At 32.8% G+C, this 16,395-nt stretch overlaps 1 protein-coding gene across 1 annotated transcript; it reads right to left on the bottom strand.

The window, feature by feature from the left end:
* Nucleotides 1-967: 967 nt before the first annotated feature.
* On the bottom strand, nucleotides 968-3,881 carry LOC113705895 (sesquiterpene synthase 31-like). The gene is made up of 6 exons (XM_027227799.2): nucleotides 3,681-3,881; nucleotides 2,950-3,223; nucleotides 2,471-2,843; nucleotides 1,849-2,067; nucleotides 1,478-1,616; nucleotides 968-1,342 (listed from the first exon to the last, which is right to left on the bottom strand). Exons 1-6 carry the CDS (start codon nucleotides 3,798-3,800, stop codon nucleotides 1,073-1,075), a joined length of 1,395 nt encoding a protein of 464 aa, XP_027083600.2. The 5' UTR covers nucleotides 3,801-3,881; the 3' UTR covers nucleotides 968-1,072.
* Nucleotides 3,882-16,395: the final 12,514 nt, after the last annotated feature.

Here is a 16,395-nt window from a genome sequence, read left to right as displayed (position 1 = left end):
GATTCTTATCGTCGGGATTATGTTAGTTTTATGATTAGATTATTTAGAAGCAAAACATGCAATGATAACCTTATCTTATGTCAAGAGGCTAACTCATCTTAAAATTGTTGGTTCTGGACCAAAATAAACATATAAGTCACAATAATATCTCTAATGAAATTTAACAAATAAATTAACAAAAATTCACACCTTAATCTTGCATTAAAAATGCAAATAATTTGTACCATAAATATGTTGATTTGGCATGGGTTGAGGAGCGGACTAGGTCGCTCTCTTTAAGACGATTCGCGCCCCTACGGAGTATCCTCCGGTGTAGTAGGTCTCAGCACATCGCCTCCAGGATACAACAGCCCAGCCTTTTGCACACTATAGTCTACTCCAATCTACACTATTGGAGCAAGACAGAAACCTCATACTAACACTGTTCTTTGCCCTATAAACTCTTATAGTAGTGGAGGAAAAATAGAAGGTAGTATAGAGATAGCAAAGTATCTATTTGGTTTGGTTGATAGATGCCTTATGTATAGGCTAAGAAATTAGGAATATAAAAATACCAACATTAATAGGAATTAACACCTCATATTTCAGTTACAAATTGAAAAGTTTAGATTCATTGTATAGCGGTAAAAGAAATTACTAAATGATTTCATAAAACCTAATCATTACATAAGTTACAAAAGCAAGACATAAATCCCATAAGTTACACATTTAAATGTTTCAATTTGTAACTGAAAATTTATTTAAAGAATTTGTAATTTATTTTATTTGAATTCAAAATAAATATGTGATATTTTTTATTAAAATATCCAACAGTTCTTTTTGTCCATTCTTTCAAATTTTGACTGTAGAGTGTATAGAAATAGTGTAGTCTAATGTAGATTGAGGATGGCTTCCTCTTCTGCAAAGCTCTCTTGGTAGATCTATCAATGAAAAAAGGATTTATTTTGCTCAAAAAAAATGTGCATATTATGTTGGAAGTTTTGAACAAAACTAACAAGGCACGTGAACATGACTATAACTTAATCCTATTTGGAAATTCTGTGAGTTATCTTAATATAATTTTGATAACCAATTAACTGCTACAACAAATTCTGACCTTGTGACCTCCAAAATCATTCATCAATCGCATATGTGTTGAGTAAGCAGCCATAAGTTTTGGATTAGTTGACAGCCAGTTGATAACATCCTCTGAGGCACAATCCATGTACAAGAGAGCTGCTGATGATACAAGAATAGCTCCGATTGTGATCGCACCATTGCTCAGGTAATCAGCAAAAGAAGGCAATTTGTTTGTGAAGAACCACCTAGACTGAGTGAAGCTTGTCCTCATGTAATTTTTCCACTAATGAGGGCAAATGAAAGCAGGGAAATATTGATTAGTACTCCATGTATTGGCGGCCACGACAATTTGAAAATTAACAGGCAAATTAAGGTGTATGTTAACACAGTCCTTAAAATTAGCAACATGGTACCGTACATCGTCTATATACTTGTCGAATGCATAGGTTCTTTGCCTTTTAGCTAAATCGTCCCCGAGTTCCTTATTAAATTTCAGAAGTGTGGTGTAGGAAGTTCTGATGTAGTACGAGAGTTGATCGACTCCACTGCTATCCCACCTGCAAGCAAAGCAAAATTTCCTATATCAATGCACCTTACTGCCAAGAAGCAACGTCAAGCTAGAGAAGATTGTTTGGATAATCACCCTTTTATTATTTACTAGCTCATAGTAAGACAGCTTTTTAGCGCATTACTCAATTATTTTGGCTGGTATATGTAGTTTTTTCGAAGATGATATTCTTGGCAGCATGCTTGCTTCACTTGTGTGAGATGACTAACATAAAAGCTTACCTTTCCACGGAGCTTGTAAGAATTTGAAGTTCATCAAGATTGCCATAAGCATCATAGATGTCATCGATCATTGTAAGAACGGCTCCTGCTTTCGCTGTAGTCATTCGAGCAAGAGAGTACTGAGGTTCATACAAGGCTCCAACAGCCCAGAAGTAGCATTCCACAAATCTGCTCCTTGCATATGGAAATTTCGATACACTCTCCAATTCCTTTCCCCACCTATACATTGTTACCATTTGTTAAAAAAAAAAAAAGGTTGCACAATCATCCGTGAAGCATAGTCATATATGAAGGAATTTCATGTAATACTTCGGATAAAATTGCAAACGAGTGGCAGTTACATTGGCTAACTTTTAGTACAAAATTCTAATAATTTGTAGGGCACCGTTCAAGATAGAAAGGGAGTAGTAATATAATATTTTTATATTAACAACCTGGACTATGAAGGAAAAAATTTTTTTTTGGCAATTTAAAATGTTATGGATATCATAGAATCCTACTAAGCTCCAAGCGAACCTAAAGCTGCATGTAAGTATAGTACTGTAAAATATAAATCTCTGCAGTTTAGTGTTGATAAACAAATCTTAGATCTGCCCATTGGAGAGCTAGTGTCTCAGTGCACCTTGTTATCTCACAAAGGTCTTCTTTATATGACATCTGCAACAAGTGGTAATCCAACTTGGCTAGCCTCAGCAATACTTTATTGTGAGATTCATCTTCCTCATAGATGGAGATGTAACGCCAGGCCTCGTATCTAGGGATGCCCTTATGCAACGGCTGCTCAAGGGCATATTTCACTTGTTTTGCAGGAGTAGAATCCAAATGGGGTCCTCCAGACGTCAGATGAGTGGTTGTGAAAGCAAGAGCTTCTTCTAAAATTTCGTCTCCATGTGTTCTAACGTGACTAGCTTCATATAGACTCAACAAACCCCTTGTGTCATAGCATAAGGATTCCTTGAACTTACCCTCAGCATCAATGAATTGGTCAAAGATGCCTGTTTGGAAATTATTTGGAAATATGTTAGAAAAATTAGGTGTTAACGTTTACTAATAGGTGAGTCCACACTAAAAATTAGCAAATCTAATATGAAAGTTGCGTACCACAAGAGACATTGAAACCATGCTGTCTAAAAAGTCGGAATTGAAGCGCTGCACTAGATAAATCATAAGCTGAATACTCCCCAAAGTTGGTATACACATCAAAGAATTCTTGTATTTGGTTTTCAATCTCGATATCAAAGTGATGCGAGACACCAAGTCGTTCTATTTTGTCTATAAAGTCGAATCTCTCCATCACGGTCTTTCCGGTTGCCAAAAGCATGCTATTCACTTCTGCCTTCAACATTTCAATCTCTCTTTCATACATTTCATGTTCCTGAAAGCATCAGAAAAATATTTCTTTAGTCATATTGTCAAATTGATCGTTTTGATATTGCTGGGAAATGGAACAATTAGAAACTGAACAGGAGAAACCAGGCCCTGAAATCTAAGGAAATGCAACAGTGTTACGGGTAAAAAAAAATTAGGGGATGAATCCTATATGAAGTCGGGGTAAGAACAACCAAGTATGACTAAGAAACAGCAAACCAAATATGATAAATCAAACCTCTAGTTCTACGAAAAATAGTAACTAATCTTTTTGTATTTTCCCCCCTCTTGATAGGAGGCTATAGAATTAATCAAGGGATAGCAATCATGCCAGAATTGGTAGCGGATATTACAAAAGATCGTGAACTTGTGGGAGCGGATAAGAATATGGTTCCAACTTATAAAAGGAATAAATATTATATGAGCAAAAACATGAGGTTATAGGAGCTGAAGGTAAGTATAACCTCCTTATCGGGAGTAAACGGAGCGATACGATCAGACCAAATGTTTTCCGGAAAGGCTGCTAACGGGCGGACGGTCTCTTGTAGGCTGTTTGAGTGGAAAGAAGCTTGAGTTGACGCCATATTCTTGGGGAAATTTAGGGTAGGACTACGATGAATTAAGTGTTGTTTGCTGTGACTACTCTGATGATTAGCCAAGGAATTAGAGTACGTATTTATAGATCCAACCACCCAAGCAGTCGCTAGGAGCCAAGTAGAAAATTTTGCTCACATCATATATTTTCTTCTAAAAAGGAATGCTTGAGGATAAAAGTAGTAGTGAGAACCAAAAATCAATAATAAAAAAAAGGATAAATACCTTTAATCCTTCTGTCGTTTGTTACTTTATTACATATCTCCCCTATGGCTTAGTACTTTATTACATATCTCCCCTACGGCTTATAAACAACTCTCTCAGAATTTAGGTTAAGTGTCACTGTTAAATTTTGTTAAAATTAATGGTCAACATAAAAAAAAAAAAAAAAAAAGATACCACATGAATAAGAAAACAAATCGTTTTGTAATATACTTCTACGACTGTCCACATCATTTGTAACTTTCTCTAATTTTTTTATGAATTTCGCGAGATGCGGCCCTCTCATGTAAATGTTTGTAGATCATTAAATAATATATTTTTCAACTTTACAAATAAAACGCAATAAATTTTACAACACGTGAAATAAGTGCTTCATAACTAGATCATCTCCTCCCTAAAAATAGTACAAAAAATTTTGAACAAACATGTAAAATTAAATTGCTTTTTAAATTATTTTATGAAAGAAATGCAAAATAAATAGATGGAGCACATGTGCAACATGTGATTTATGTTGTTATTACTTGGTATGATTAGTCATCTAGTCTTTTTGTAGTTACAACTGAATGCTTTAAATTTGTTTTATATTTTTTCTATAGTTTTTATAATCTCATGGCTTTTTTGTATGCCATATTAATAAATTTTATTAATATATTATGCAATATTAGAGGCTAATTTGGCCAGAACTACATACTTTACATATGTTAAGATCCAAATATTCAGGATTAATTTAATCAAAATCAATGTCTTAGGGTACATATATTTTGATCAAAGTGTCGCTGTCAAATTTTATTCAACCCCCAAATATTAAGGACCAAATATGCCTACTTACCAAAAAATTAAAATTTTCGAAGAAAAGATTTGAACAAACCACGTGGATTCATTTATACATAAAAAAAAAGTAGAAAGAAACTAAAATTTCCAAATTGACGATGGCACCAAACAACTGCAAGGATAATTTCTTTGTCTGTAGAAATTAATTTCTATTGATTATTGCTTCTTTGGGTTTGATAGACAAAAATAAGTTTAAAATTGGTAGAAATGTAGTTAAAAGTATAGTAAATTTATTCATAATTTAGTTCTGCAACTTTTAAATATGTTCATACTATTCACGTACGGATTTATATGTATAATTTTGCGAAGTACATATTTTCACACTAAACTTTTAACTGTACTCGTGAAAAAAAAATCGTATAATATATCTGCGTATGATATCTATACCCATCCCATATTTTATTAGCTATGCTATAGTTACTAGTCCGAATTCATTTCTTCTTAAACATGTTTCCTTGCGTTCTTTTAATCATTATTATCTGTTTCCTTCCTTTTCCGATGCAGTAATCATGCGTGGTGGTGTATTTTGGCAGGCTTCCATCTGCAGGTCAAATTACATTAGACATGCCTCTAGTGAGTCACAAAGGTAGTTTAATTGAAGCTAAAGCCTAAAGATGAGGATTTGGTGATTCAAGGATACAAGACAGAGATGATATTCGCTACATTTATTTGTATTTGGTACTACTAGTGCAGTCTTTTAATTTTTTTTTTCAACAAACGTTAGATATCATTTTATATATATATATTCACTTGATACTACAAGGGCTTAATTACAAAAGAAAGACTCAGCCCTCCAGTCATTGTCGGCTGCCTCTACTAGCCAAGTTGGGAAGTTGTTTTCCCAATCAATGTCATTAACTAGCCTTGTTGCAAATTTTGCTAGTCTATGACTTTCTACATTGGCTGATCTAGGTACAAAAGAAACTGTGCAATGTTCAAAACTTTTCGCTAGGTACTCAATGTCTTCTCGAATGGTTGCTATATGGCCATCCAGTACATTGTGCAGTCTTTTAATTCAATGAAATGATTATTGTTATCTAAAGTAATAAATGGCACTGTGAATGGTGACAGAATTTTAATGTAGTATGGATACATACAGAACATTATATGGTATAATCTACTTTTTCAATTTCTTATTTGTCTGTTTTATTACATTTAAGAATATTATGATGGGTAGCAAAAATTACATTCTTCATAATTAGGAAATTTATAAATTATAGAAAAAAATTTTCGCTTCTGGAATATATTATTCATGGCTATAGCAGTCAATATAAATCCAGTTATTTTAACTCATCCAAATTTACCCACAAATAAATGGGTTTGGATATGCACTAAATTTTAAGTTTAAAATGGGTCATACAATTAAACATGCATATTTACCATTATTTTCTTTTTCTTTACTTTTTCATTATTTTTTTTCCTTTATCCGTGTCCTCTCTTCCAAAAGTCTCATTAATGACTGCACTCATTTATGACTCATCTATTTGTACCTATGGATATATATAAATTCTTAATTACTCCCTCCTTTTTTTTATAACTGACGTTTAAAAAATTTGCTTTTAAGTACTTTTATCTGTCGTTGTATTATCCCCATGTAGTATTAATTATTTTTTCACAATTTTACCCTTTTATCTCTCTTTACCAATACAGGGCTCTTAATTACTACTCCTAATAATTATTACTTCTCTCTTTGCTTTTGGCCTAGGAAAACAGCACCATTTAATACTCTAGTGAGAGAAAACATGAGTGAATTGGACAATTAATGAGGGTACGAAAGGAAAGTAGTGTATAGATTTAAACAATGAAAAACTTTTCTTAATTGATGTGCAAAACCTTAAACGTCAGTTATAAAAAAAGGGAGGGAGTATGTCACCTCCGTTTTGATAACTCTTATGGCTACGTGCCTTATCTTTTCTCTCAACAGGAGTTATGTAGAATTTGAGAAGCACCTTATCAAATTTACGACCAAATGGACAGGGACGTGTCAAAGTCTGTGTCAACCTTAGTACTCTGTGATTCATTGTCTCCTAATTATTCATCTGGAAAGTTCACAAAAGCCGACTAGTTACTTTAAAGTCAAAGTAATTTGACAACTGAAAGATTACTGTCAAATGCCTCAAAATGCGGACAGCCCAGAAAACTGAATTTGTGACGTGAACTTTTCATCTAAAACGTTTCTTTGTGTTGAATATCCTTTATGGATCTCTCGGTTTCTTAGCCGAAGTGTGCCTTCTGGATCAAATCAATCAATATCCACAGGAAAGCTCAAGAGAAATTGATATAAAGTTGCAAATGTTAATTGGCTGTTACTCAAGAAAAATTGATATAAAGTTGCAAAGCTCAATCAATCAATGTCTTCTACTGTTACTCTCAAAAAACATGGGCTGCGGCCACATCAGAAATAAATACGACACCCGAGACTACTGCTTAGAACCAAATTCACGCCATGTGGCTGACTCACTCTCAACTATGGTAAAATCACAAAACGATCCAAGAAAATTTGAGAAGTATTTGAAATACATCGTACTTGCCCACCCTAAATCTTATAAAATTACATCATTTTTTGCTGGACCACTAATTCTCATATTCCTAACTCGTTGAGAAAGAAACTTCATGATCAAGGATGTCATGAATTTGATACTCCTTCCGTTCCATTAAAAGTATCATACTTTCGATTTTGACATATTTCAAAATATTTATCATGTTGGAAAAGTCAAAATACCTTTTAGTCATTCTTTTCAACATAATTTTTCTTTTTAATCATATGTCTATTACCATTCAAATTTAAATTTTGGGGGTAAAATTAGAAAGAGAAGCACAAACATCAAAATTAAACTACTATTCTTAAAAAGTTGGATTCTCCAAACATGATTAAATAATTGGGATGGAGGGAGTATTATACATCCACATGATAAGGTGCATATAATTTATGCATACTAACATGTACCCAAGATATTCATTAGAAATTTCTCTCTTAATCGAGTAGGTGCTATACAAGAAGTGTTCTTAGAACAACGTGAAGAAATTTAGAGTAGTAAACGACCATTTATTGGGCATTTCAGAGTGTTTGGCTAGACCATTTATTCTCATATTCCTAATTCGTTGGGAAAGAAAACTTCGTGATCAAGGACGTAATGAATGTGATATTATGCGACCACATGATAAGGCACGCATAATTTATGCATACTAATATGTGCCCAAGATATTTATTAGAAATTTCACTCTTAATTCTCTCTTAATCGGGTAAAGAATAAGTTGAGTCGATAGGGTTGATGATCGATTTAAATAAGCCTTAAATTTGTCTCACAAGTTTATTTGATTCTATTTTTGTGCCCTCAAATTTAATTACATACATAATAACTCCTCCTAAAAGGTCAAGTACTAAATTGCAATTAAACTTTTAGAGCCAATACTCTATTCTATCATCCTTACGAAAAAATTCACCAATAACCAAGATGCATTAATAATTTTGAAATGGTCATTAGCAGCAAATCATCTCCCTATAAGGCACAAAACACGACGAGTCACAAATTTCTGTTATCAGATTAATCAAGAACGAGTATGCGTATATGCACAAACCCAACTTCATAACTAACCACAGCAGATGATGACCTAAATATTTGATAGCACTAAATATTACAACCTAAATTTGCAAAAGTAAAATGTCAAGTGATACGTTTTACCTCAATATGTAAGGCATTATACACGGCCAACTACAATCCGTCAACGATCCACAGTGTAAACCATCAAAAGCAAATTCTAAACATATCCAGTAAAGGAATAACCTACCCTTTTCCATAATGCATAATGCATAATTTAAACTGAAAAGAAATTTTTTTAACTATGGCTGGCAAGCAACATCAATAACTGAAAGTACAAGGACTATGTTTCAACATATATCCACCTACCAACCCTAAGATTCAAAGTTTTGGTCGCACACAAAATTACCGGTTTCCTCTGCAAACACAAGATGGTGATATGGGAAGAATGACCGATACAAATCTGCAACTATCCCAGTTCTCAGCCTCCAATTCAAGCATGTTAGACAGTAGAATAAAAATTTTTCATTTTCATAATTGAAGCATGCACACACATATATCAATGACTGGAGCTTCATTCAATTTTCACAACAGATCGATTGAATATAGTTTAATGTTAATACAATAGCCCAATGGGTTTAAGGACCTCTAAATTTTGTTTGTAATTCTGGATATCCATTCTAACTGTTATCTGCATATCTAGTAAACGAGCGAATGTAAGTGTTAAAATGAGTGGTTGTTTTGCTGATGTGGCAATGTGTGATTGGGTGGAGGGTGGTCACGAGGAGCTCATGTGCTGAACTTGGCATAATCAACCAAACGTGTTGAACTTGGCAACCAAATAGACAAAGAGACAGATTCTTCTCCCTCAGTATGCACTGTAGCTTATTTGTTATTTATTCATAATTATTATTTTTTAGCTTTCTTGATGAGGCGTTGGGTCAAGAGGTCTGTCTCTCTACCCCAGAAAGCCCCACTTCCTCTCTCCTTGTTCCTGGTCATCATTACTAAGAGGGTCAAGACGTTCAATAAGTTTCAACCTTAACTATGAGTGGGGAACAAACATCCCATCAACTCATAAAACCTTAACCAAGAGTCATCAAGACAGTTAATTATAGCAAAGTTTCTCGTAAAAGCACCACACACAATCTTTTAGGCATGAGATCACCTCTCACATAAAATATCAGTAGATTACCAAAATAAAACATGCTCAAATTGAATTTTTATACTAAAATTATTTTTGAAAATTTTCAGCATACTAAACAGTTGACGAAACGGTGAGGAGAGCGATAATTACTGAACTCTCAAGGAATTCAAAATATTCTAATTTAAACAACTTCAATACTAATGAATATTGGCCTTTTTTTTTAATAAACCACAAGTATCGCATCCATTTTAAGGCTTGTGAGTAATCATATTTGAGTCTAGTGTGGCCCCTTGTGGAGGAAAATCTTCCAATGTTGTTTTTTCCATTCTCATATGTTTCGAATTCGAGATCCCATGATTAAGGGATGCGAATCCCTTCTACTTGCACCAACATCCATTGGTGAGTATTGGCCTATAAAACAATCGAAGCAGTTCAATTTTTATCTCTAGCACATATGCAATCTTATAATAGTCATGGAATCAATGCGAAAATTTTGAATTTGCAGTAGCCAAAATTAGAAGTGGCAAAATAGATATATAGTTGATAAATGGTTTTAGTTAAATGGATAGTGGATCAAATTGATCCAATCCAAATAAAACCATTTAATAAATGGATCTAAATGGATGTCATTTAAATGGATAGTGTAAACCATGATTCATCCATTTATCCATTTACTCTCCCAAATCCTAAATTTAAGATCCAAATGTTTTTTTTCCAAAAAATACAAATCCCCAAAATTCTATCCTTAAATCACCTAAAACCTTTTGGTAATAACAAATGCTTTTACTATTACTCTATTTCAATTCTTCATAAAATTAGTTTAGTTCCAAGAAAATTTAACTGCTGTGGTCAATTTAACCATTCATCATTACTTTAAGTATCATTTTGTAAGTATCATTTTGTAAAGTAATGAACAATTAAGAACTTGGCTACACTTTTTATAACTTTTGGGTGAATTGAATACGGCTTTACAGTGAAAAGAAGTTTATGTTTCCAATTTTTTGCACTCCTGTTCAATAGGGATGACTTGAATAAAAGTGGAGTTCTAATAAGAAATCTTATGTTATTTGACAAGTAAAATATTTTCATCCCATGTGCACATAGAACCTAAAAATGTATGAAATTCCTTATTATACCATTGATATATAAGCTACCTTATATTACTTAGTAAATTAGGTGTCTTTTTTTTTTTTTGATAATTGGGTTGGGTGATAAGGGGAGAGGGATTGTAAGTATGAGGATTTGGATTAAAAACCTTTCACTTATTAAAAAAAAAAAAGAAGGTGTCATTTACGTATCTTAACCAATGTTGCGAGGACACTCGTTAGAAAAATTCTTTTTATAAATAAAAGAATTAAAAAAATAAAAATTATTTTGACACTACATGATGCATTCTTGCTTTTTCTTTGCTTAAGAATGTAAATGTTTGTAAATCATTACTACATGAGAGTTTAATTAAAAAAAAAGCAAGAGTAGAGACTAAAATATAATTTTGAAAAAGATGGAAGAAGTCTAGGAACTAGAAGCAAATAAAATGCAATTAATGTTATTGGCAACTTGGCATGTGAGGAAATTATGAAGGAAAGAATAGGTGATCCCACAAAATTAATTTGACATATGAGGAAGTTATGAAGAAAAGAATATATGGTCCCACAAGATTTTATCCCAATTTTTTATAAATATTTGCAATCACTATGTGTATTTTCTATTTTTTAAATTAAGTGGATGTATATGGATGACATAGATAATCCATTTAAATCCACCAACATAATTGGATTTAAATAGTTATCCATTTGAAATCATTGAATTTATATGGATCATCCAAATCCATTTAAGGTTGGTTTATATAGATGGATTGGTGGATATGAATCCATTTTGCCACTTCTAGCCAAAATCATGAAATGCGAAAATTTTTCTTTTAATATTTTTTATTTGTTCCTTTCTTGTTTCAGTGCAGAAATCATGCATGGTGTAACTTGGCTTCACTTGGCATAACAAACTCCTGTGTGTCGTGCACATAACGGACCACGGTTAACGTGTAACTATAGAACAAATTTTTGTGAACTCCACACGCTCAAGAGCAGTCCATCTGATGACCGCTCCTGCCCCTCATCCCACTCGGACCACCTGCAACCGTTCCTGCCGGTTTTGTGTATTTTACACACCGCGTAACTTTATTTTCACACGGCGTAACTTTGTTTACACAACGTGTAACTTTATAACAAATTATTGTGGGTCCCACACGCGTTGTTAAAAAGAAGGTACAAGAGATGATGTGGACCGTATAATTTTTTTGACCCAAATCTTGGCCGTAAACAGCTCAAGAGCGGTCCATCTGATGACCGCTCCTGCCCCTCATCCCGCACATAATAACCCAAAAGATTAGGCTACTCCATCTGTGTCATCTCTATAACCTTTTTCGTTTCAATATCTCTTCTATCCTAGATTCATTGTAAAATATCCATTACATGGTTTTGACACATTTTTAACAATTGGGTTATCCTTAATTTTTCTTGTAAACAGAATTCCTATGATCGTATGAGCGAAATTTCAACAAAATCGGTGTTAAGATTGCCATTTTCCCCCCTTCTTCATCTATTCCAGACGGGAGGGTCTATCACGACTTTCTCTTCATCAGCTAAAGAATACGATGACTTAGAAGGGTTTTTTATCCTATATATGTTATCTTTAAATTCGTCTCTCAAGCTTTCTTAATTCTATTTTTTGCCCTTACCTTTAATTATATACACAATAACCCATTCTATTAGGTCAAGGACTACATTATAATCAAATTTTTGGCTCTGCATATTTCAACACGTCAATCAAATGATTTTAATGTGTTAATTCCTAAACTAAATTCTTGAAGAATTGGCATCATTTAAAACTTGCTATGATCACCATTTTGTTTATTCTATGCATTTTCTTTCTTTTTTTCCTTTTTATTTGCGTAAAATTATTTATTTACTAACTTGGTATGTGTCTATGTTTTATTATAATGATATATTATTTCTCTTTTTCTTTATCAAAAGCAAATTTCATTAACAGATTGCTAGAATTTGTTCAATAAAATATGATTTATATCATTACCTTAATGATATTTTTAACATTTTAAACATGCACTAAAAATATCATATCTACAATTTAGCAGATACGTTAGAATTAAAAAAATTATGAATAGACCCAAAAAATACAAGATTATTTTCTAATAAAATAAATGACTTCAGTTTCTTTCTATGCATGTTGCAATTACTAGATCTGCTAATTAACGATTTTAAACTTCAATAATCATGATAAAATCTATTAAAATAGACCCAAGATTCAAAAAATTCCAAATCTGACAAATAAATTTAAAATCAATTAAGTTATAACAACGAAATGAGGGGAAAAAAAAACAAAAATATCACTAGAAACTCTAAGGAGAACAAAAATTTCTCACTAAGAACTCCTAAGAGAAATAGAGAACTCTCACTCATAAGAAACTAAGGAGAGACTTTATACGAAAAATAAAATAAAATAAATTCATGGTAAGGAGACCATAGATTTTCGGTCATAAGCAGAGAGAAGTTTGAAGGACATATTATTTCTCTTAGTAAACAAAATGTACAAGAAAAATAAGTAAAACTTTAATTGGGTCATAAATGGGTGATAAAGTAACCCACACACATCTAAAACTACACCCATTGATGACTCACTTATTTCAATCCATTAAATAAGTATATATGGGAATGGGCTGACTAATTTATACTCATCATTCAATTATAATTTGTCGAGACCCACCTAATCACCTAGTTTGATAACCCTAATCATCGCTAAGTACCTATTATTTTCTCTCAATATGAATTATGCAGAATTTGAGAAGCACCTTTACAAATCAAGGCAAACTGGATGGTGATAAATCTACATCAGAAACATGTCAAAGTCAGTACACATGACAGCCATAGATTTCTCTAAAGTGTTGTCTACTAATTATTAAGTTGGAAAATTCATAGAATCCAAAGGATCAAACTGAAACGGGCAGTGGACTGGTCAACGGTTTAACCAATTGAACCATTTAGTTTGAGCCAGAATTTATAACCATGCTCTAGGTTACACGAGAATAGGTATGTCAATCGATTAGGCATTTGCCCAAATTCAGTCCAGATCCATCATGTTTCCTGGATCAAGAAATATGGAGGATGTTTAAACACATGCAAGTTTAAATGTTAAAAATACACAAAGATTTTCCAACAAATAGAGTTATTTAATAACCTTTCATACTTTAACTTCATAATTACTAGGTGTAATACTTTTCAGTGTTGGTTTTGTAATTTGAAAATGATAATTGTACTGTATTTCTGATGTATTTGAATTATATATCTTATTATCTTTGAATTCAATTTCTAATTGCACAATAATACCTAGATATATCCATTGGGTACCCAGACCAATGAGCATCCGAGTGTGAATATTTTTTTTCAAACCCCATGATGGTCATAGTCTACATCTGGACATGTGAATCTAGCGGTTCTAACCTAAATTAATACTGCCATCTTGTTTACACAAAAGTGTGATTGCATGTATTTAGACGATATAACAAAAATGACTCCACTCTTTGTTTTAGTTTTGTTCCTTTCCTTCCCTTATATTTGACAAATTCTGACACGCATACTGGTTCGTATAATCTCTCAATATTCACATCCGTTGTTTCCACGCTAGACATGTATGTGAAGCTACGAGCTTGTTTGGATAGGAGTTTATTTGGATGATTTATTTGAGATAATTACTGTAATACTTTTTGTGATGTGATGCATGTGAGATAAAAATGTGATTGGGAAATAAAAAGATGATTGAAATTTGTGAAGAAAATTATTATTATTTTTTTCAAATCATCTCAATCCAAAAACACTCTACGAGTCTCACGTTTTTCTGAAACATTTGGAAAGGCGACTAATTGTGAGTTAATTACACAAAATTACTTCATTACCTTTTCTTCTAGAGATTTTAAGGAAGTAATTTTTCTATTCTAATTTCCAGGAATTTCTGTCTAGTTTCAAATAAAGCAGCTCTAACCGTACATTACCATTCATTTTTTTAATGTAAAATTTGGGTTGCTTTTATTGATTGAAGAGAAACAGAGGATTTGCAAGTTGACAGAAAAACAATAATACAAATGATAACTATAACCATACTAGTAATGTAGAACATCAATTCGAGGTATCAAGAACGGAGGGATCTTTGTGGAGGAGGAGGTCGAGTTGCCTACCTAACGTGCATGACAAAGGCTACAAAAAGCCTACTAATAGATGTAGGCTCGCAGAATTTATGCCGAATCCACGTCGGATGTGAAACCGACTGCCGGGCTGAATTATTTCGGTCTTGTTAATCCAATTATATAGTCTTGTGGGCCTTGGATCGGACTCCGAATCCTCCATGGCAACCAGGTGCGATATGTAGCACCTTTTTGTCATTCCGTTTCCTCTATTATTATTGTAATTTTGGTAGTTTCTTAATTTTTGAGTAGGTTTCATATTTATTATTTCCTGTTTCTTATGTATTTCTGGAGGTTGTGTACTTATAAACAAGTTTGGAACTATTGTAATTTTGACTGTGGCCCCTTTTGGGGTTGTGGTACTTTTGGTACAAAAGCGCTTTTAGTAGGTGCTAAAAGTTTTTTTTTTTAAATAATTAGTGAATATCATACTATAAAATTAGGAATGGAATTTTTGGTCTAAAAAACACTTTTAGCAAAAGCTCAATTTTGGAGCTTTTAGAGTAGCTTTTGTGATTTAAAAAATAAAACATCAAATTTAATTATTTTATCTTATATTATGAACCAAATAAAGAGATAAACACTTTTAAAAATTTTCAAGTTACACATTATCCAATACAATAAGTACTTATTGAATTATGTTTGCAAATAATATATTTAAAAACACTTAAACAAATAATAAGTAATTTTATTAAAAACTCTAATAAGGCAGGTAGTGTCCAATGAGCTACAGGACCCCCCAGCGAGCCCGGTATCTATACCTGGCAAAAAAAAGCCCAAACCCATTTACCCCGTCAACCAACCCACTGTTTCTAGGAGGTTGGCCGGGTGTATTGGGTTATGGGACAATTTGGGTTGGGCACCCTTGTAAACCCTTCTCCTCCGATGCCACTCCTGATCCTAGTATTGATCAAAAGAGAAAATTGAACCCCAAGTACTAACTAAAGATCCATCAGCAGAAATTCTTCTATTTTCCAGGTTTCCAGGCGTAGGCAAGGAATTATGACGTATACGCCATAGAAGATGCTTGGTCTTGTTGGGAATTTTAAGCTTGGTAGTTCTATAATTCAGGCGTTTCTTTCTAAGTACTACAAGTAGATGATTAGCCTTCTAGTCTAGTAGTTGTGCAGTATATAATAAATCTTTTGTATTTTGAATATTGAAAAAATTTAACGGCTAATCTTTAACCTTATATGAGGGATGTTTACCTAATTGTAATCACGAAACATAATTGCAAAATACATAAGTCATTTATAAGTACATAAGTTATTTTGCAGAATTAAGGCTGGCAAAATTTTAAAGTTGAGAATAGAAAATTGAAACTGAGCTGTTAAGCTCCTAGGGTTTACTGAACCTAATCAATAAATTTACTCTAAGTTTAAACTCTTCATCCCAATTGAATAAATCAAATATACAGCGATACTAAAGATGCCAAAAAATATTTTAAAGTTCACTATTTTTTGCTAGCAGTTAACATCTAATCATTTACAATATCAAATTTGTATCACTATAGTATTGAAAATATGAATAGTTAATTAGTGATACCATCAATATATGTATGTGTGTGTGTGTGTGTGTGTGTGGGGAAACATGTAAAA

The sequence above is a fragment of the Coffea arabica genome, chromosome 8c (genome assembly GCF_036785885.1).
Source record: "Coffea arabica cultivar ET-39 chromosome 8c, Coffea Arabica ET-39 HiFi, whole genome shotgun sequence".
Lineage (NCBI taxonomy): Eukaryota > Viridiplantae > Streptophyta > Magnoliopsida > Gentianales > Rubiaceae > Coffea > Coffea arabica.
Note: the sequence above shows the minus strand (reverse complement) of the source record. Positions and strands in the feature narration are given on the sequence as shown.